Source organism: Zophobas morio, unplaced genomic scaffold (genome assembly GCF_036711695.1).
Source record: "Zophobas morio isolate AGI-343-1 ecotype UQ-CSIRO unplaced genomic scaffold, CSIRO_AGI_Zmor_V1 ptg000006l, whole genome shotgun sequence".
Taxonomy (NCBI): Eukaryota; Metazoa; Arthropoda; class Insecta; order Coleoptera; family Tenebrionidae; genus Zophobas; species Zophobas morio.
The window spans coordinates 5810851-5833462 of NW_026972111.1; the positions used below are offsets into that span (position 1 = coordinate 5810851).

Genomic DNA, 22612 nt, shown 5'->3' on the forward strand with positions numbered 1-22612 from the left:
CAAAAGTTGAAAAATCGATGAATTGAAACTTTTCAAATTGAAAGCTCGAATATGAAAGAACTAGAAGGTGAAAAATCAAAAAAATCGTGAAAATAAAAATTTTAAATGTGTAAAAATTGAAGAAATGGAAAACTGAAAGATCGAAAAATTGACAAATTGAACCTGAAAAATCAAAAAACTAAAAAAATGTAATTTTAAAACTTCCAAAAACTGAAAAAACGAAAAACTGAAAACTCCAAAATTTAAAAATCGAGAAACACAAAAATCGAAAAATTAGAAACGCGATAAATTAAACTATCTATAAATTAGAAAATCGAAAAACTGAGAAACTTAAAGCTGGACACTCGAAAAATGGAATAATTTGAAATTGGAAACTCACGAAATTGCAAGTCAAAAATTTGTACAATTGAAAAATTGTAAAAAAAATTGATAAACTAAAAAATTGGAAAGTGGAATAATAATTGGAAAATCAGAAAAATCTAAAAACTGAGAAATTGTAAAACCGAAAACGTGAACAGTTTCTAAAAACTAAAAGATTCAGATTTCAATCTTGAAATTTTTCGATGTTCCAATTATGACTTATGGGATTTTTCATTGTTTCGATTTTACAATTTTTCGTTTTTTAATGTTTGGTTTTAATTTTTCGATTTTTCAATTTTACCTTTTGCAAGTTTTCAATTCCCCACTTGTCTCATTAGTCAATTCTTCGATTAGTTTCACAATTTTCTATTTTTCGACTTTTAGCTAATTGAAAAACTGTAAAATTGAACAAACGAAAAATCGAAAAACTTAAAAATTCAAAAGTTGAAAATTAGCAAAATTGAAAAATTTTAAATTGGAAGAAAATTCGAAAAATTCAAGAAACGGAAAATCTTAAACACGACAAACTAAAACATTCAAAAATCGAAAAATTGAAGACATGGAAGATTGAAAAATTGAAAAAATGCGAGCCGAAAACCTTAACTTGAAAACTTCAAAAATTACAGAAACTAAAAATTGGAAGTTCGAAAAATTAAAAGTGGCTTAACACGGAAAATTGAAAAATTGAAAAATTCAGGTTGAAAACGCAAAAACTTGGAGTTGCAAGCTCAAAAAATTATACAAATTATACACTCGGAAAACTGCAAAATAAAAATCGAAAAACTGAGAAATCGTAAAATTTAAGAAGAAACATTTTTTAAAACCTAAGAGATTTTTTCAATTTTTCCACTTTGATTTTTCGATAGAAAACCCTAGAATTGAAAAGAAAAATTCAAAAATAGAATAATCAAAAATCGAGAAATTGAAAAATCGAAATCGGAAAATTGATAAATTCAATCTGAAACATCAAAGAATCGAAAATTTTTAAATCGAACACTTCAAAAACTGAAGAAACGAAAAAATGAAAATTATAAAAATAAAAAATCGAGAAACTGAAAATGCGGAAACAGGAAAAATTAAAATATCTACAAACTGAAAAATCGAAAAATTGAAAAACTTAAAATTGAAAACTCGAAAAATGAAAAATTTGAAATTGAAAACTCGCAAAATTGCAAATGAAAAACTGAAGACTTGTAAAAAAAAATAAAAAACGAAAAAATCAAAAAGTGAAACTGGAAAATCAGAAAAATCGAAAAACCGAGAAATCGTAAAAACGAAAGTGTTGAATTTTTTAAAAACTAAAAGATTTTAAAAATTTTCCTGTTTACAATAATTACTGTTTCCGCATTTTTCGATATTTCAGTTTTCAAATTTTTTGATGTTCCTATTATAACTTATTGAGATTTTTAATTATTTCGATTTTACAATTTTTCGTTTTTCAATTTTTGGTTTCATTTTTACATTTTGCAATTTCAGAATTTTCTATTTTTCGACTTTTAGCTAATTGAAAAATTGAACAACCGAAAAATCGAAAAACTGAAAAATTGAAAAATTTAAAACTGAAAGAAAATTCGAGAAATTCAAGAAACGGAAAATCTGGAACACGATAAATTAAGGTATATAAAAATCGAAAAATTGAAGACATGGAAGATTGCAAAATTGAAAGAAATACGACTCGAAAAATTTAAATTTGAAAACCTCAAAAATTACAGAAACTAAAAATTGAAGGTTCGAAAAATTAACAGTGGGGGAAACACGGAAAATTCAAAAATTCGAAAAATTCACGTTAAAAACACGAAAAATTGAAAAACTTGACGTTGAAAGCTCAAAAAATTACATTCGGAAAAGTGCAAAATAAAAATTGAGAAAGTAAAAAGCCCCAAAATGGAATAATTGTAAAATGAAAAAAATCGGAAAACTGGAAAATCGTAAAATTTAAATAGAAATATTTTTAAAAACTAAAAGATTTTTCAATTTTTCCATGTTATAATTTTTCATTTTTTTAATTTCTCGATTTTTCAATTCTTCAATTTTCATTTCACGATTTGTTATTTCCCGATTTTCAACTTTCCAATTTTTCGATAGAAAATCGTAAAATCAAAGAACCGAAAAATTCAAAAATTGATAAATTCGACCTGAAAAATCACAAAACTGAAAAATTTTAAATCGAACATTTAAAAAGCTGAAGAAACGAAAAAATGAAAATTCTAAAAATTAAAAATCGAGAAACTGAAAGATCGGAAACACGAAAAATTAAAGTATTTATAAATTGAAAAATCGAACAATTGAGAAACTTTAGATTGCAAATCAAAAAGTTGTACAATTGAAAAATCGAAAAATTGAGAAATCGTCAAATCGAAAAAGTAAACAATTTTTAAAAACTACAAGATTTTAAAAATTTTCCTCTTCACAATTTTTCAATTTATCGATTGTGTAATTTCTATTAAAATTTTATAACCTCATTTTTTGTTCCTTCAATTTTGAAATTTTTCAATTATAACTTATGAGATTTTTCATTTTACATTTTTTTGTTTTTCAATTTTTAGTTTCAATTTTTCGATTTTTCAATTTTATATTTAGCGAGTTTTCAACTCGTTTTTTTTTTATTTTTCGACTTTCAACTAATTGAAAAACTGTAAAATTGAACAAACGAAAAATCGAAAAATTTAAAAATTCAAAAGTTGAAAATTGGCAAAAATTGAGAAACTTAAAACTAAAGGAAAATTCCAAAAATTCAAGAAACGGAAAATCTTAAGCACGATAAATTAAAATATGTAAAAATTGAAAAATGGAAAAACTTGGAATTAACAGCTCAAAAAATCGCAAATCAAAAAATTATGCGATCGAAAAATTGCAAAATAAAAATCCAAAAACTAGAAAGTCCCAAAATGGAAGTATTGGAAAATCAAAATAATCGAAAAACTGAGAATTAGCAAAATTGAAACAGTAACATTTTTAAAAACTAAGATTTTTCAATTTTTTCATTTTGTAATTTGTCGTTTTTTCAACATCTCGATTGTTAAAACTTTTGATTTTTCAATTATGTATCCGATTTTTCAATGATGACATTTTTCATGTTATAATTTTTCTATTTTACATTGTTGTAATTTTTCGAATTCTCAATTATCCGATTTTTCAGTTTTTCGACTTTCAGTTTATCGATTTGTATTTTCCCGATCTCCAACTTTTCAATTTCTCGACAGAAAATCCTAAAGTTAAAAAAAAAAAATTCAAAAATAGAAAAATCGAGAACTTGAAACGAGAGATCGAAAAATCGAAAAATTAAAAAATTAAAAAATTGATTCAAAAGGAAAATTCAAAAAATTTAAGAAACGGAAAATCTTAAATACGATACATTAAAATATGTATTGAAAAATTGAAGACAGAAAAGATTGAAAATTTGAAAAAAATGCGAGCTGAAAAATTTAGATTTGAAAACTTCAAAAATTAAAGAAACTAAAAATTAAAGTTCAAAGAATTAAAAATAGAGGAACACGGAAAATTTAAAAATCCATAAATTGGAAAATGGCAAAATTGAAGAAACGGAAAATCGAAACATTGAAAAATTCAAGCTGAAAACGCGAAAATTGCAAAACAAAAAATTAATTATACAATAGGAAAATTGCAAAATAAAAATCGAAAAACTAAAAAGACCATAAATGGAATACATAACTGGAAATAAAAAAATCGAAAAACTGGGAACTCGTAAAATTGAAATGGTAATATTTTTAAAAAATGAAAGATTTTTCAATTTATTCATTTTATAATTTTTCATTTTGTCAATTTCTCGATTTTGGTTTTTGGTTTTTCAGTTTTTCGACTTTCAGTTTATCGATTTCCAACTCAATTTTTCGATAGAAAATCGTAAAGTTAAAAAAAACGACAAATTGGAAAATAGAATACATAATCAATAATCGAGAACTTGAAACGAAAGATTCAAAAATCGAAAAATTGAAAAATTCGACTTGAAAAATCGAAAACTGGAAGATTTGAAAAACTGAAAACTTGAAATAATAAAATTCGGGAAATTAAAAAATTGCAAAGTGGAATAAATGAACAATCAGAAAAATCGAAAAAGTAAAAAATCTTTAAAACGTTTTTCAGTTTTACAATTTTTCGATTTCTTATTCTGATTTTTCTGTTTAATAATTTTCAATTTCTCCATTTTTTATTTTTCCACTTCCATTTTTTCAATTTTTCTGTAGAAAATCGTAAAATTAAAAAACGAAAAATTAAAAAATTACAATTGAAAACTCGAAAAATGTACAAACAAAAATTGGAAAAATTGAAAAACGAGAAGATGAAAAATTGAGGAAACGGAAGATTGCAAAATTGAAAAAGTTCAAGAGAAATTGAAACACTTATATTGAAAACCCGAGAAATTGAACAACCTGAAAATCTTTAAAACCTAGAAGATTTTTAATATTTTGATTTTTTATTTTTTGAATTTTGAAATTCTCAATTCTGATTTTTCAATTTCCCGATTTTTTATTTTTCCACTTTCATCTTTTCAATTTTTCTATAGAAAATCGTAAAATTAAAAAAAAACGAAAAATTAAAAAACTAAAATTGAAAACTTAAAAATGTAACAAACAAAAAATTGGAAAAATTGAAAAACGAGAAATTGAGAAACTGAGGAAACGAAAGATTGCGAAATTGAAAAATTCAAGTTGAAAAATGAGAAATTGAAATACTTCAATTGAAAATCCGAAAAATAAAAAATGGAGATGAAAATAACGATCTTAATATCTCTTGTAGAGAATTGCCACACTACCTACCAAAGCATCGGAAACCGAAGTCGACCGAAAACCTGCCTTCGGTACCACAACAACGCTACTAAGAGTAGACGAAAAATTATCATATTTTTTTATTAAAAACTGCACTGGACTGAGTTTGTTAATTCTCAACATAACTTTTTAAAACGATATATCTCATTTTTAATTTGCAACTTCTGAAACCGCGATGATGTTCCCCATGTACTTTAGACAGGACAGTAAATGTCGGTTTTTCATTTTGAGGTTATCATAAAAAACATATTTTAACAAAAAACCACAATCTGAACAGCAATAAGGTGTAAATATATACAACGAATTCTCGTTATTTCATACTTAAGTATACACAAGTAAAAAAGAGTAAACCGACTACACCGAAACACCTCAGTTTTCAACTCTACTAACAATCGTTCGGCAACCTACCAACACCAACTACAATATAAAAATTATTATATAAAGTAACTATATAAAGAGTAAATAAATACGCATGCGTCTTATGAAATCAACTCAAAAAGCAACAACCAAAACTCAATAGACAACAGTAAAATAATCAGGAAAAAGGATTATGGTTGTCGAGGTAGAGTCATCTTCAACTGACCTTGGAGGCGATCGAATGGGCGACCTGTAGCGCGAAGGCCCCCTTCGTCTCGGGGGCGAGTGTCTCGGGGAGAAGTCCCTAAACGGGGAACCCCTCAAACTGCCCGAGAACGATCTCGAGCGCGACCTACAATTAGAACCAATTCAAATTGGACGTTTGCCCCGGCCTGACAAAGACAAAGGACGCAGCAGCGCGGAAATGAAGGCCGACGACCACTCACCTGCTGATCGAGAAGGACCTCGAGCGGCTGCGCGACTGGCGCCTGCGCGGCGAACGACTGCGCAGGCGCCGCGGCGACCGGCTGTAGCTCCTGCTGCGGCTGCGACTCCTGCTGTAGCTGCTGCGCCTCTGGCGCTTGGCGCGCCGCTCGCGCTCGTCCTTTTCGCGCAACATCCGGTTGAAGGCTGCGAGAGGGTCGTCGATGACCCTGTAAGTTCGCCTATTAGAGACAGAAATTAGGACTGTAGTACAGGTCGTGGGGGCTCTCGTGGAACGCCAAGCAGTGAGAATGAAGCTGGGAGAAGAACGGACTCATACTTATGGTATACTTATATTCCTTAATATGTATATGAACAATCTATCTAAACACAACAGGCACAGACTTAAAAAAAATTACCTCCTTTGAAACGATCTAAATTTTTTATTTTAATTATTTTTACATTAGTTACGAAGATACATATAAAGCAAGCACCGATTCGTAAAGCTGAGAAAATTTACCATAGAGAAAATCACTTTTTAGATTGTTGTAACTAAACACATTGTATGCATAAAAATGGTGGATGCGCCGGGCTAGTAAAAAAAATTTTAAAAAATATTTATTTCGAGAATTTTTGGAAACTTTTAACATGAAATAAGGTATTTTGAAACACGTTGTCCATTCCTTCAAGTTATTAACATCTGAAAAGCTTAAACAAAAAATATATTAAATTAACCGGTTTTAAAATGATTTAATTATAAAAAAAATTTTGCAATATTTATTTCCTCTATAGGGTTAAACCCAGTGGCGTAAATAACACTCCCCCAGCTTTTTTGACTTAAATTTTTCAATTGTTCAATTTTTCTTTTTTCTTTTTTTTTTGTTTCTTCAGTTTTTCTATTTTACAACTTCTTCAATTTGGAGTTTTTGTTTCGATTTATTTTGTTTATTTTTTCAGGTATTCGATTTTTCAACATTTGGATTTTATTTTTTGTTTTTTCAGTTTTACTTTTCCCATTTTTTTTTTTCTTCAATGCAAATTTTCCAATTTTTCATTTTTCTTCTTTCTGCGATTTTAAGATTTTACAATTTTTCGATACAAAATTTCTCAAATCTTGAATTTAAATTTATACAATTTTTCGATTTTTCAATGTTACGATTTTTTTTTTTTCGATTTTTAATTTTTTGTTTATTCTTTCTTCAATTTTTCCAATTGCATTTTTTTTGTTTCTTCAGTTTTACGTTGTTTTCAGTTTCCGATTTCCCCACTTTTGAATATTTCAATGTTTAGATTGGCAGTTTCAAGAATTTTCAGCTTTTAATTTTGAAAATTTTCATGTCTTCAATCTTTGCAATTTTTCGTTTCGGTTTTTCTGTTTTTTATTTTCTTTATTGTTTCAATTTCTCGGTTTCCCAATGTTCTGATTTTATAATTTTTGTTTTTTTTTTCTATGTGAAACTTTTAAATTTTTGGATTTCTGAATTTTTCGCTTTTTCAGTCACTAGATTTTTTTAATTTTTCGTTTCTTCAATTTTACCATTTAGAATGTCTCCATTTTGCAATCATGGATTTTAAAACTTCTTCGTTTATTCGAATTTTGTGATTTGCAACTTTTGGGTTTTCAACTTTCAGATTTTTTAATTTTTTCTTTCTTCAATTTTTTGCAATTTTTATAGTTTTCTTTTTAAATATAATAATAATGAAAAAACGAAAATTTATAAAACCGAAAGGAACATTAAATAAATAAAGGAAATGAAAAAACAAACATAAAAAATCGAGAAAATCAAAAATAAAAATCAAGAACTTGAAAATTTTTCAGTTTTCAATTTTTACATTAATCAACCTTTAGATTTTTTTATTTTTTATTTGCAATTTTGCTAGTTTTCATTTTAAATATGTAATAATATTTTTTTTAAATTTATCCACTTTTAAATTTTATGATTTTATAATTTTTCCATTTTTCAAGTATTGAATTTTAAACCTTTTTTTATTTATTCGACTTCTTAAATTTTCGATTTGCAAATTTTCGTGTCGGTTTTTTCTTTATTCTTTATTTTTACAATTTTTGAATCTTTCAATGTTCCGATTTTATAGTTTTTTGCTTTTCCAATTTCAACTTTCTCAAGTTTTCGTTTCTTCTATTTTTCGATTGGCAATTTTTCATTTATTTTAAATTTTTCACTTTTTAGATTTTGCAAATTTTGGATTTATAGTTTCACGAGTTTTCATTTTTTTAATTTTTCGATTTTTCATGTCTGAATTTTTCATGTCGGTTTTTTATTTTCTTATTTTTTCAATTTTTCGGTTTTTCAATGTTCTGATTTTATAATTTTTCTTTTTTTCAATGTGAAACTTAAATTTTTCGTTTTATCAACTTTTACATATTTAATTACTCGTTTTTTCAATTTTTGATTTGCAATTTTCCTAATTTTCATTTTAAATATGTAATAACAACTTTTAAAATTTTTCACTGTCCAATTGTACGATTTTAGAATTTTTCCATTTTTCAATTATTGGATTTTAAAAATTTTCCATTTATTCCACTTTTCAAATTTTCTATTTTCAATTTTGTCGTTCCGTTTTTTTTATTTTCTTTTTTCGATCTTTCAATGTTCCGGATTTATAATTTTTTGTTTTTTCAATTTTTAATTTCAATTTTTAGATTTCGCAATTTTTCGTTCTGGCACTTTCACTAGTTTTCTATTTTTAATTTTTCAATTATTCGTTTTGGTTTTTTATTTTCTTCATATTTTCAATTTTTCAGTTTTTGACCGTTCTTATTTTATATTTTCTTTCTTTCCATGTGAATTTTTTTAATTTTTAGAGTTGTCCAATTTTTCGGTTTTTCAACCATCAGATTTTTAATTTTTCATTTTTTCAATTTTAGATTTCTTTTTCTCAATTTTACAATTTTCCGTTTCTTCAATTTTTGAATTGCAATTTTTCTAATTTTCATTTCAAATATTTAATAATACTTATAAGCTTTAAAATTGTAAAAAGTGTAAACTTTTGCAATTTTTCCATAGTTGAATTTTTCCATTTTACAATTATTGGATTTTAAAATTTTCATTCATTCAATTTTTTAATTTTTGATTTCCTTGATATTTAATTTTTCAATTTTTCGATCTTCCAATGTTACAGTTTTCGTTACAACTTTGACGTTTCTATAATTTTCCAATTTCACAATTTTTGGGCTTTCCAATTTTTCGAATCAACAATTTTTTCGATTTTTAGTTTTGCAATTATTCAATTTTTCGTTTTTTCAGTTCTTCGGCTGGCAATTTTTCGATTTTACATTTTTTCCGATTTTCAGTTTTTAGATTTTTCAACTCTTCGAATTAAAAAAATGGAAAAATTAAAAAATCAAAAATGAAAAAACGAAAAAGTATAAAATGAAAACTGAGGAATCTAAAAATTGGAAAAATCGAAACCAAAAATTGAAAAACAAAACAACAAAAATTGAGAATCTTAAAAATCGAAAAAACAAAGTGTTTTCATTAAAAAATCCGGAAATTTGACAAACCCAAAAATTGCAAAATTGAAAAATTGAGGAATTGAAAAATCAAAAATTGAAAATTTGAAAAATTGAATAAACGAAATTTTACAATCGAAACATTGAAAAAATAGAAATAAAAAAAAACAAAAATTGCGATAAAAAAATAGAAAAAATTAAAATACAGTACTTCAAAAATTGAAAAAACGAAAAATAGAAAAATCGAAAAATTAAAAAATTGAGAAACCGATAAATCGAAAAATGAAAAACTAATACCGAAAAATAGCAAAAGCGAATTACCGAAAAATTATACATTCGAAATAAACACTGAAAAAAGTGGAAATAAAAAAAAACGAAAACTGCGTTAAAAAAAACGATAAAATGAAAATTAAAAAATCAGGAAAATGAAAACTGAAAACCATGAACTTGAAAAATTGAAAAAACCCAAAAATTGAAAAAGTAAAAATTGAGAAACCGATAAATCTAAAAATATATCGAAAAATAGCACAATTGAAAAATTGCAAATCAAAAAATTGAAGAAACGATAAATTGAAGAACTTCAAGTTGAAAAAACGGAAAAATTAAAGTTGAAAAAATCGAAAAATTATGAAACCAAAAGATTGAAAAATAGAAAAATTGAAAAATCCAGCAATTGAAAAACCAAAAATTGAAAATTCGAAAAATTGAATAAATGAAAAATTATAAAATCGAAGCAAACATTGAAAAAATGGAAATAAAAAAGCCAAAAATTGTGATAAAAAAAATCGAGAAAATGAAAATTAAAAAATCGAGAAAATGAAAATCAAGAACTTCAAAAATTGAAAAAACGAAAAATTGAGGAAACGAAAAATCGAAAAATTAAAAACTGAGAAACCGATAAATCGAAAAATGAAAAACTGTAATACCAAAAAACAGCAAATTCGAGTAAACGAAAAATATCCAATCGAAATGAACATTGAAAAAAATGGAAATAAAAAAAAACGAAAAATTATGATAAAAAAATCGAGGAAATGAAAATTAAAAAATCAGGACAATGAAAACTGAAAATCAATAACTTGAAAAATTGAAAAAACGAAAAAATCGGAAAAGTAAAAATTGAGAAACCGATAAATCGAAAAATATATCGAAAAATAGCAAAATTAAAAAACTGCAAATCAAAAAATTGAAGAAACGATAAATTGAAGAAATTAAAGTTGAAAAAACGGAAAAATTAAAGTTGAAAAAAACGAAAAATTATGAAACCGCAAGATTGAAAAATTGATATAAAAGAAAAATCCAGCAATTGAAAACTCAAAAATTGAAAATTTGAAAAATTGAATGAACGAAAAATTATAAAATCGAAACAAATTCAAAAATAGAAATAAAAAGCCTAAAATAGTGATAAAAAAATTAAGAGAATGAAAATTAAAAAATCGGGAAAATGAAAATCAAGAACTTCAAGACTTGAAAAAAAACGAAAAATTGACGAAACGAAAAATTGAAAAATCGAAAAATTAAAAATTGAGAACCGATAAATCGAAAAATTAAAAACTGTACTACCGAAAAATACCAAAATCGAATAAACGAAAAATATCCAATCGAAATAAACATTGAAAAAAATGGAAATAAAAAAAAACGAAAAATTATGATAAAAAAATCGAAAAAAAGAAAATTAAAAAATCGGGAAAATGAAAACTGAAAACCAAGAACATGAAAAATTGAAAAAACGAAAAATTGAAAAATCAAAAAATATAGAAACAAAAAATTAAAAAAATGAAAGTTGAAAAACCGAAAAATTGAAAAAATTAAAGTAGAAAAAAACCAAAAATTATGAAACCGAAACACTGAAAAATAGAAAAATGAAAAAAAAAATGAAAAAACGAAAAATTGCAAAATCGAAGGAAAAGGAAAACGAAAAATTGTGATATCAAAAAAATGGTCAAAGGTAAATAAATCCCGATTTTTCGAGAAAAGTTGTAAGATTTGATTTTCGATTTTTTTTTAATAACCTTTATAAGTAAAAATAAAGATATGTATGTAATGTTAAAGTAAATTCTAATGTAATAGCCTCATTCATAATTTTTTTTTTATTCATTGATGAACGACAAGCATTTTTCTGAGAAGATTTATTACGTTAAATTCTGCGATAACGTCAGCAGTTTTTTTGGGATGAGTTAAACGAATTAATTTTGATAAAGATTTGCCACGATTAAGATAACCTTGAAACGTTTACAAGATTTCACAGCATTCGGTTTTGCAGTTTCAAAGTTAACTTGCAAAATGTTGTTACACAATTCTGATTTTTTTACAGAAATCTAGATATCTAGGGTAAAGAAAACTCAAACGAATTCATACATCACAAATGCAGAAGTATCTTACTTTATAGGATTAAAAAAATATATACATTATTGGAAATTTTAGAGATGTCATTCCATTGGTTGGTGTTTTACCACCTACACACAAAATTTGACAACAATCGGTCCAGTAGTTTCGGAGATTATCTGTCTAATAAAAATTGATACAGACTGCAGACAGACGGGAAGTAAAAATTGAAAAAAAGTCCGTTTTTCTCCATACGATGATAACAATGGCGATTGGCTAGTCTCAGACGCCTTCGTCGAATAAACATACCCTGATGGCGTCCGCCCTCTCATCCTCCGATCGTTCATCCCGTAGTCCCTGTGGTGCGAACGCGAACCTTGATACGACGGGTTGTACATGGGGGGCGGTCCCGACATGGGCGGTCTGCTCGTGTCGAACATGGGCCTAGGCGGCACCTGATAGGGTCCCGGAGGCATGTAGGGCGGGGCTCCGGGCGGTGGCAACCTAAAGTTTGGAGGCGGGCCGTTCGTCGGAGGGAAATTCCCCATGGGAGCTGGCGGATTGGCATAGCCTGGAGGCAAGTTTGGAGGCGGTCCTTGCATTGGCGGTACCATACCCATCATGGGCGGGGCGTTGTACGACCGAACGTCTGGAGGAGGGTAATTGGAGTTGGCGGAGACGCCGGGCTCGTCCACGGTTGGGGTACCGGCTCTTTCTTCAGAACGTCTGTGAAATTTAATTAAAAAAAAAATAACAAAAATGTGTCAAGTGGAAATTACCCTGTATCCCTGTATGGTGAGTTCCGGTGGTTGCGATGGTGGCGCCGCGGCGACTCATCACGTGACCGGTGCTTATGCTGCCTGGTATTCCCAGAACGCTCTCGCGGCTCACGATTTGAGTTAATCCTTTTTGAGATCGACTGGGTTTTAGGTGATTCAGCGGGAGAGACCCCAGGCGGACCCTCCGGAATAGTCTCAGTTTCAGTCTTTGGAGAATGCTTAACATCCTCTTCCTAAAATAGGAATTCAAACGAGATTAACTTAAGTACTAACACGTCATTCAAAATGACTCACTTTCTCTTCAGTTTTCGCGTGCTCAGTCGAATCGGCCTCGCTTATCACCGTCTTCTCTTCCGTCTCCACCTTCGCCGCCTCCACCTGCGGCTGACTCACCGCCTCCTTCGTCTTCACCACCACCGGCTCCTCCCTCTGCTTGTACGCCAACTTCTTAACGTACCCCGTCGTATTCTTAAAATTCGCCACTGAGTTTCTCAAAAACCGGTTAGGAATCAGCGTCGCCGGCGAGATGTCCTTCTCGTGGCAGTCGGGACACTCGTGCTCCTCGCTCTCGAGCAGGAAACTCCTGATACATTCATCACAGAAAGAGTTGCCGCAGCATGGGATCATGACCGCGTCCGTCAGCAAGTCGGAACAAATCGAGCACACCAGATCCTCGGGTATTTCCGGTTTCACTTCTTGTAGGGGCGCCTGAGGGGCCTGTTTCTGGGTGTAGGTTTGGTGGTCCAACACCGGGACCGCGTAGGAGCCGTTCGGGGTCATCATGGCCCCCTGCACTTGGGGGCCTTCCACCGGCACCATGAAACTCAGCGGGATGCCAGTGCTCTTTTTTATTTCGATCGGCTCGGGGCCCTTGCTCAGGGGGCAGTCCTTGATCCAGTGGCCTGTCTGGTGGCACTTGTAGCAACGGTAGTTGGGGGGCACAGCTCCGATTTGGTTGGCGCCGCGGATTTTCAAGTAGCTGGAATGATACGTTACGAAATGAGTTAACTTGAACCAACGATTCTTAAGCCAATCACTGTTTAGCAGCTCTTGTTATTGTAAATTGTCGAGGTCACGTCATACCATTGTTAGCGGAGAGGATTAGACAAATTTTGGCTAAAGTTTTATTTTTTAATAAGATATGAAGCATTGAGGCAACCAATTATACAGATGCGTGTTGTATTTGTCGTGAGTCATTGGGCATGAGGTCCATATAAAGTGAGAGGAGGCACGTTTCGATGACCTACTTCGACCCTATTACAATGTATAACCAAATAATGATGATTCTAACAATGTAACTTTCACTGTACTAATGTTTTTAAATTTCTAATAAAAAAATCTTTCTTTGGTACTTGCACAAAAGGCGTATTGAAATTTTCAACATGCGAAGTTTTCTATTGAAGATTTTTTTCGACTACTTTTTCGTCTGCTAGGGGTCATGAAACGCCGAGAAATCATATAGCAACTGAAATTTTATCCATGCGCCCCTATTTTACGGATGAAGAATAAAATAAAACTTCAACAAATGATGATAAACTACTATAGAAAAAACCGCCAAGATATTATTTCTAAAAATGGGTATAAAATTATTTATACTGAACTTTCCTCGACCCTGAAGACTAATCAAACAAATCCATGTAAGCATAAAAAATTGATAAACCACAAGTATATACTCAGATTTGACACATTTTAAATATGTATCCAGCAAAATTTTGAGATCACGTCATCAAGTTTTAAACAGATAAATTTTTGTTAACGATTTACCGTTCTTAAGACAACCTTAAGTGAAACCACTCTGAAGTTTTCAGGACATTCAATATTGAAGCTTTTAAGTCCAAAAAATCAAGCGGATTCATAAACTAGAAGAATAGAATATTTACAGTATTTTATAAAATTTAAATAACATTTTCTATGCTAAGTTTTGAGTTGACGTCAGAAGTCATTGGTGGGGATGATCAGACAAATTTTGTTTAGCGTTTTTATTATTAATTATTTAAAACAATTTTGGCGGTCTTTGGTGTTCTATTTTTTGAAAATTCTGACCTGACCTGTTTTTGAGTTAATTTTCGGACCCCGTTTTTTTTTTTGGAAAATTTAAAACAATCTTCGAGGTTCTAGGTATTCCTACTTGAAAAGAATTTGAAAGTGCTTTGCCAAAATCAGTCTTATCTTAGTAGGTACTAGCTCTTTAAGAAAATAAAGGGCGGGTGGGCGGGGCTAGTAATTGCTAAGATAAAACTGATATTGCCAGATGGCATACTCTCAAAGATACTTGTCAAGATAAGAGTGATTTTGCCAAATGATATACCCTCTATTCTTCATTTTCTTAGAAAGTAGGTCATTTGCCAAAATCAGTATTATCTTAGTAGATACTAGCCCTCTAAGAATATAAAAGGCGGGTGGGCGGGGCTAGTACTTGCTAAGATAAAATTGCAATTGCCAAAGGGCATACCCTCGAAGAAAATAAAGGGTGGGTAGGTTCTATACTTGCCAAGATAAAACTGATTTTGCCAAATGATATACCATCTATCCTTCATTTTCTTAGAGAGTCGGTCATTTGCCAATATCAGTCTTATCTTAGCAGGTACTAGCCCCGCCCACCCACCCTCTCTTTTCTTACAGAGTATGTGATTTGCCAAAATCAGTCTTTCTTAGCAGATACTAGCCCCGCCCACCCACCCTCTCTTTTCTTAAAGAGTATGTCATTGCCAAAAACACAAACTTGTAAATAGTAAATGGGTTTTAAATTGTATAAAATAACATAATCCTACACATGTTTATGATTCCGAGTTTTTACCCGAAACGTAAAGAATTTTGAAAATTAATCAAAACCGAATAATTTGAAATCTTGCATATGTTTTAAGGTTATAAACAGCATAATAAATTTTTAGTCAAAATATATTTGCTTATTAATTAAATATTAAATAGTGAAACTAATACAGATAATTTACTTATATTTTTTAAATAAGAAAAAAACAAAATCTGAAAAACAAAAAGTTTTTTTCTCCAACATACTTTTTCCGTTGCTTATTTTAAAGCAGTAAATTTACGTGGGCTATTATTCTCAGTTGGTAAATTTTGAATATATAAAATTTTATAACAATCAATCCAGTAGTTTCGGATATTGTATCTAAAAAATCGCCAAAAGGCCACAAATGGCAGAGACAAATGACACACGACCTTCACTTTAATTCAGGTCACACGAATTACAGTTCGTCGTTTGAGAACTTGTTTGATCTACAGACCAGAGCGCACTCAGGCCAATGTCGACTCTAAGCGTTCGGAAACGATTTGATTTATAAGCCATGATCCGTGATCTGATACACATCCTAACCGGTTTCGACCATAATTTCTGCTGTTTCAGTTTTCGAATTCTCAGTTTTTGGAAATTTTAGTTTGGGGACTTTTCAGTTTTCTCCTATTTATTTTTCAATTTTTGGATTTTACAATTTCTCAATTTTTCAATTTCTCGATTTTCAGTTTTTCTCTTCAATTTTACGATTTTTAAATATTTCGATTTTTCAATTTTTGACTTTTTTTTATAAACTCTTTATTTGTCGATTTTTCAATTAATTGATTTTTGAGGTTTTTTGTTTTTTCATTTTTCTATTTTTTCAGGTTTCGATTTTTCAACTTCACTTTTTTGTTTTTTTAATTTCTCAAATTTATTTTTAATTTCTCAGTTTTTGCACATTTCAGTTTTGGGATTTTTCAGTTTACTTATTATTCAATTTTTATTCGATCTTACGATTTTGCAGGCTTTTGATTTTTCAATTTTTCGATTTTTTTAAAGCTTCGATATTTCGACTTCACTTTTTTGATTTTTCGATTTCTCAATTTTTCGATTCTTTAGGTTCTCAGTTTTTGGATATTTCAGTTTTGGGATTTTTCAATATTTCTGTTCTTCGATTTTTCCCTTTTCGACTTCTGGATTTTTCGATGTGTCGGCTTTTTATTTTTTCGATTTTTAAATTTTAGATTTCTCAATTTTTTGGTTTTTTAATTTTTCAATTTTAAAATTTTAGATTTTTCGATTTCTCGATTTTTCATTTCAGCTCTTCCATATTTCAATTTTTCAAATGTTTCGATTTCTAAATCTTCCGACTTTTCGACTTCCCGGTTTTAGATTTTCTGTTTTTCAATTGTCGTTTTTTTCAATTTTTCGATTTTTAAATTTTAAATTTTTCGGTTTTTTGATATTTTAATTTTTCAATATTTAAAATTTTTGATTTTTTGATTTCTCGATTTTTCATTTCAGTTCTTCGATATTTCAGTTTTTCAAGTTTTCAAATTTTTCAAATGTTTCGATTTCTAAATCTTCCGATTTTTCGACTTCCCAGTTATAGATTTTCTGTTTTTTATTGTCGTTTTTTCAATTTTTCGATTTTTAAATTTTAAATTTTTCAGTTTTTTGATATTTTAATTTTTCAATATTTAAAATTTTAGATTTTTCGATTTCTCGAGTTTTCATTTCAGTTCTTCGAGATATCAGTTTTTCAAGTTTTCGAATTTTTCAAATGTTTTGATTTCTAAATCTTCCGATTTTTCGACTTCCCGGTTTTAGATTTTCTGTTTTTCAATTGTCATTTTGTCAAATTTTCGATTTTTCAATTTTTCAAATTTCACATTTATAAACTGTCAATTTTCCGACTTTTCAATTCATCGATGTTTTGATTTTCCCATTTCTTGACTTTCGAGGGTTTCTTCAATTATTTAATTTTTCCATTTTTCAGGTTTTTGATTTTTTATTTGTTAATTTTTTTAAGGTTTCAATTTTTCGACTTTTTAGGTTCTCAGTTTTTCGATATTTCAGTTTTGGGATTTTTCAATATTTTGACTCTTCAACTTTTCGATTTTTGGCTTCTGGAGTTTTCGATGTGTCGATTTTTTTACTTTTTCAATTTTTCGATTGCTTAATTTTTCAATTTTTCGACTTTCCGGTTTTAGATTTTCTGTTTTTCAATTGTCATTTTGTCAAATTTTCGATTTAATTTTTCAAATTTGACTTTCATAAAGTCTCAATTTTTCGATTTTTCAATTAATCGATGTTTTGATTTTCCCATTTCTTGACCTTCGAGTGTTTCGATTTTCCTGTTCTTCAATTCTTTAATTTTTTGATTTTTGAGGTTTTTGATTTTTCAATTTTTCGATTTTTTAAGGTTTCTATTTTTCGACTTCACTTTTTTGATTTTTTGATTTTTCAATTTTAGATTTTTCAGTTTTAGGATTTTTCAATATTTCAAATCTTCGACTTTTTTATTTTTGACTTCTGGGTTTTTCGATGTGTCAACCTTTTTACATTTTCGATTTTTCAATTTTTGGACTTTTAAATTTTAGATTTTTCAATCTTTTGATATTTTAATTTTTCAATATTTCTTAATCTTTCTATTTTTCGACTTCCTGGTGTTGGATGTTGTTTTTCAATTTTTCGATTTGTTAATTTTTCATTCCCGATTTATCGAGATTTGATTGTTCAGGTTTTCGATTTATCAGTTTTTCAAATTTTTATTTTCGCCTATTTCGGTTTCCCAGTTTTTCCAGTTTTCCATTTTTTCGTTTTTTGATTTTTCCGCTTTTCCAATTTTTCAACTTTTAACTTTTTGTTTGTCGATTTCTCTATTTTTTGATTTTTCGACTTCATCACTTTTCGATTTCTCGTTCTTTAGATCTTTCAATCTCTTAATTTTTCAATTTTTCGAATTTTTAAGTTTTTTGATTTTTCGATATTTTGACTGTCAATTTCTCAATTTATAAATTGTTCAATTTTTAACTTTCCGATTTTGACCTATTTCGGTTTCTGAATTGTTTGACTTTTCGACTCCACGATTTCTTGATCTTTTGATTTTTCGATTTCTCAGTTTTTCTATTTTCCAGTTTTGTCTCGATTTTTCGTTATTCGGTTTTTAAATTTTAGATTTTTGAATTTTACATTTTTTCGATTTTCAGTTCTTCGAGAGTTCGATTTTTCAAAGTTTCGGTTTAATGATTTTTTAAGGTTTCCATTTTTCGAATTTTCGATTGTTTTAATTGTTTTTTGTTTTTTTTTTTTTTCTCGCTGTTAATATCATACACTGTATCGAAAACAACCACAAAAATTGTCACTAAAAACATTAAAAAAAAATTCATACAAAATAGAACACAGTGTTTCCAAAACGTTTTCCCGAAAAAAATCCATTGGGTTATTACGATTTCAACAATATTCTTAGTTTAAGACGTTTTGCTAGTATAAAATACAAATAAAGAATCAATTCTTAGTTAAACAGAATAACGAACGCTTAGAGTCGACATTGGCCTGAGCGCACTCTGGTCTGTAAATCAAACAAGTTCTCGGGCGACGAGTTGTAGTGAAACAAGCAGTTGAGGGCGGTTTTGCAAAATCAGCCTGGATGTCGCATCTATATAATCTATGCACAGACTACGGACAGACGACTGTATATTAAAATAAAATGTTAGAGAAACCATATTTTACACAATCAACAAAATTAGTTGATCTACATATTCAATAATTATTGTTGTCGATGATTTCAGTTCAGAAATAATCCATAGCAGTTCATTATCGTTCAATTACCTGCTCGAGTATATGCAACCAAACATACACTTGGCAGATGAAGCATAAACCTTCATCAATCAAGGCGGCTGACTTGTCAGTAACGTCAAAAATTTAATTTTTTTTAAATAAACTACTTTGTTTCGCTTGTAAACTGTCAATTGTGGGCTTCGAAATGGGACAACGGGACACAAAAATGGAATAACAAAAATGTATATTTAGGTGCATTTTTACTTTTTATTTTCAAACTTCTGAAAATTGCGATCAACGAAAAAATATTGCAACTATAACACGTTGGTTAGTTGATCAAAATTTACCTGTAGAAATATTTTTTACAACATTGCTTAATAAAATTTTGAGATGATTATGATGGAGTAAATTACATAAACAGAATATTAAAAAAATACTAAAAAAAAAGAATAACAAAGAAAAACTTTATATTTAAATGCTCACAGTAACTGTAAAATGTCATATCAACAAAATAAGTTTTATTGTAATAATGACAAATATTCCATTAATTTATTTAATCAATACAAACGTAAGAACTTTTAATATACTCACAAATTTAATCAGTCTCAGTAATTTCTTTAAGAGAAAATATCATGGTGACAATTTTATTCACATCAAGCTCAATTATTAGGCAGTAAACCATTCTCTAAGAGTACAATACTTTATCACAGTCCTGTAAGACAAAAACGCTTAACATTCAGATATATTTAAAAAATAACTGATCTGAGTCTTGAACCCTGAGGAAAATGGAAGTCATAGAGGTACAATTTTTCCACAAAATGAAGGATAATTGGAATTCAATGTACAACAGAATTCACAAAAATGCCAAAAATCTGAGTGAATCACTAATAGTGTGTATTATGTGTTGCCTGCACTGTATTATTTGACCCAATTTGTTTTTTTTTACACAACTTTCCCTTGAATGTAGCCTTACAAATGAAATTATCATACTCAACACAGTTAAATATTATTCCTTCTCCTTCCACATATGAATACTACTACACCGCCCTAAAATATTAGTAAACTCCGCCTTACAACACAACAAAGTCTGAAAGACATAAAAAAAGATGCAAACTTCGCCCACTCTGGTAACTAAACCCGACTCACACTCCCCAAAACAACTACACACTTACTTGCTAGGATCATAATCTTGAGTCGATTGCGACATCATAGCCTTAATCTTATCATCCTCGGGCGCATCTAAACTTGACAAATCTACAGCTTTGGCAATCGGACCCCCTTCATCAAGCTTCGTGGGCGGGGTGGCGTCGCCCCCATACCCTTCCCACTGCTTGCTCTTGGTTTGTGCCGAAGTCGGTATTCTCGCAATCAGCAGCGACGTGTTCTTTGGAATCAACACATTCTCGTCTTCATAAACTACAAACGCGCGTTTTCGAATCACAACAACCACACTTTGCGTCAAAACTCACCCTCTTTCGTTTGCGCGTTCGTCACTTGAAGGTCAAAGTCAGTATTTTTACCGATCCTCTTCTGCTGGATGATGGCATTCTTTAAGTCTTTCACTGAAATGTGCAAGCCATCGAAAGTGACTGTGTCGTACTCTAAGGCCGATTTGAACTTGTAATGCACCGACATTTTCGGAAGTCTTATAAGAGATCAGATTTACCTAGAAAGGTAATTGCAGTTGGCACAATTAGGGATGCGTATACTCACAGTGAAGTTTTATGTTAATTAGGTGTGTAGTGATGATTAGGAAACACATCAAGAATTATTAGTAGCTAGTGTTGTTTTATGTTTTATTTGATTATTTTTGGAAAGCCACTGCAACAAACATCTTTATTTATGCGTGACATTTGACAGTTTGGTCAAAATGGCGGTGGGGCTAAGCGTAGGTCGCGATCGGACGGACAATCCATGCGCATAAACCGATTTTTCTCACAAATATTCGATTTTCACACGAAAAGAGAACAAATTGTTGGAACAGTGGTCGCTTTTGATATTATTATGTATTGGTTTGCGATTTTGTTGTGCAGGCGTCCTCTCTTTAGTCGCTTTTTTCAATTTGATAAGGCGCCAAAAAACTGCCATACAAAAACTGACACTTATCTCCTATACAATTTTACAAGAATACTCGCTACCCATTTTTCGTACTTTCACCATTAATAATGGCTAATTTCCACCTCCATGAAGATCCTGAATATCTAGTCGAAAATGTAAGACCTAAACGCTTTCAGAACGCCATTAAGGAATTTCCTGGACAAGCCAAGAAGAACAGACTCGCACTACAAACTTTGAGTACTTATCAGCAGAACTGTAAGCAGCAGACGAAACAACAAGGTGGTGAAAAAGTCACGGTGAGTCTTTTTACCAATTTTGAGTAAAATCAAACGCAATTTTGTCCACAGAGGGTACCAGAGAAAAAAGCTGTTTCACCGGTTTCTTCTGATGAACTCATCAAACTCAAGTCGGTGTTCAAAAGAAGAAACGTTGTAACGCGGTTGCCACCACACGAAAGTAACGAATATGACGACGACATAATGGAATATTTAAACTACTTTGAGAAAAAAATGTTCAAGATTAAACCAAACTATATGGTCAAACAAGACCATGTAAATTACGGCATGAGAAGTACTTTAATAGACTGGTTAGTTTCGGTTGCAGAGGAGTATCAAATGAACGAACAAACCCTTCACCTTAGCGTCAACTACTTGGACCGCTTTCTAAGCTACATATCTGTGGTAAGTTCTACCTTGTGCATCCACCTCAATGTAACTCATTTTTTCCAAGATAAAAGAAAAATTCCAACTGGTAGGGGCAACTGCGATGATGATCGCTGGCAAAGTAGAAGAAATCTACCCTCCAAACACCAGCGAATGGTCTTATTTAACCGGAAACACCTACAAGCCCGAGCAGCTAGTCAAAATGGAACAACTCATGCTCAAAGTTCTCAACTTTGAGATAAACGCACCTACGATTTTGGATTTTCTCTTGCTGTTGTGTTCAAAGTACAGGGTAGATAGTAAAACTATGTACTTAGCAATGGTAAGATTTAAATTAAGTGTAGGTAAAAGGGAGTCAAGGTGATTCTTTTAGTACTTGAGCGAGTTGGTACTACTGGAGGGTGAAGGATACTTGCAATATTACCCATCGACGTTGGCAGCAGCGTCGCTGGTTTTGGCGCGACACACGTTATTCAAAGCGGATCCATGGCCGCCGAAAATGGCGGAAACGGCAGGGTACAGTTTGAGACAGTTGAGCCCTATAGTGCAGAAGCAGCACAAGACTTTCAAGAGTTCGCCGTTCAAAGAACGGGAAGCTGTTCGAAATAAATACTCCAGCGACAAGTACCAAAGGGTGGCTCTGGTGAAACCGAGAGTGTTGGTGCTTGAGGAAGACGAAGAGTGAATGTGGGAGATATATCTATGTTATGTGTGACTGAGATTGTTTCAATTGTTGGAAATTATATGTGAGAGCTTTATTAGATAAAGTATATTGATGTTGCTTATTAAATAAATATTATTTACATGTTATACCGTGCGTTTATTAGTTATTTAGATCAGTAGAGGCTGTGGACTTGAATTGAATTGACAGATTC

General features: G+C 30.2%; 2 protein-coding genes across 4 annotated transcripts in view; one reads left to right on the forward strand and one right to left on the reverse strand.

Annotated features, from left to right (window-relative positions):
• LOC135123417 (E3 ubiquitin-protein ligase RBBP6-like) overlaps positions 1-20894 on the reverse strand; it is a 32156-nt gene extending 11262 nt beyond the window's left edge. Inside the window, exons 1-8 of one of the 3 annotated variants that reach the window (XM_064048050.1) lie at positions 20731-20894; positions 20487-20683; positions 20190-20433; positions 12795-13479; positions 12501-12733; positions 12031-12447; positions 5951-6157; positions 5731-5856 (exon numbers count right to left, since the gene is read on the reverse strand). In XM_064048050.1, the coding sequence (XP_063904120.1) occupies positions 5731-5856; positions 5951-6157; positions 12031-12447; positions 12501-12733; positions 12795-13479; positions 20190-20433; positions 20487-20652 (2078 nt within the window). In that variant the 5' untranslated portion in view covers positions 20653-20683; positions 20731-20894. Of the gene's footprint in view, positions 1-5730; positions 5857-5950; positions 6170-12030; positions 12448-12500; positions 12734-12794; positions 13480-20189; positions 20434-20486; positions 20684-20730 lie in introns of all 3 variants that reach the window. The other 2 variants (XM_064048049.1, XM_064048051.1) reach the window with 2 other exon arrangements.
• Positions 20895-20961: 67 nt separating this feature from the next.
• On the forward strand, positions 20962-22513 carry LOC135123418 (G2/mitotic-specific cyclin-A-like). Its single transcript, XM_064048053.1, has 4 exons — positions 20962-21371; positions 21423-21755; positions 21805-22059; positions 22111-22513. The coding sequence occupies exons 1-4, from the start codon at positions 21183-21185 to the stop codon at positions 22420-22422; spliced, it is 1089 nt and encodes a 362-aa protein (XP_063904123.1). The 5' UTR covers positions 20962-21182; the 3' UTR covers positions 22423-22513.
• Positions 22514-22612: the final 99 nt, after the last annotated feature.

What these genes read in the sequence shown, in the direction of transcription:
- LOC135123418 (XM_064048053.1), top strand. Translation starts at nt 21,183, where the DNA reads ATGGCTAATTTCCACCTCCATGAAGATCCTGAATATCTAGTCGAAAAT. An exon ending in TTCTAAGCTACATATCTGTG is followed by an intron (nt 21,756 to 21,804) that starts GTAAGTTCTACC and finishes ATTTTTTCCAAG; the next exon opens with ATAAAAGAAAAATTCCAACT. An exon ending in AAACTATGTACTTAGCAATG is followed by an intron (nt 22,060 to 22,110) that starts GTAAGATTTAAA and finishes TGATTCTTTTAG; the next exon opens with TACTTGAGCGAGTTGGTACT.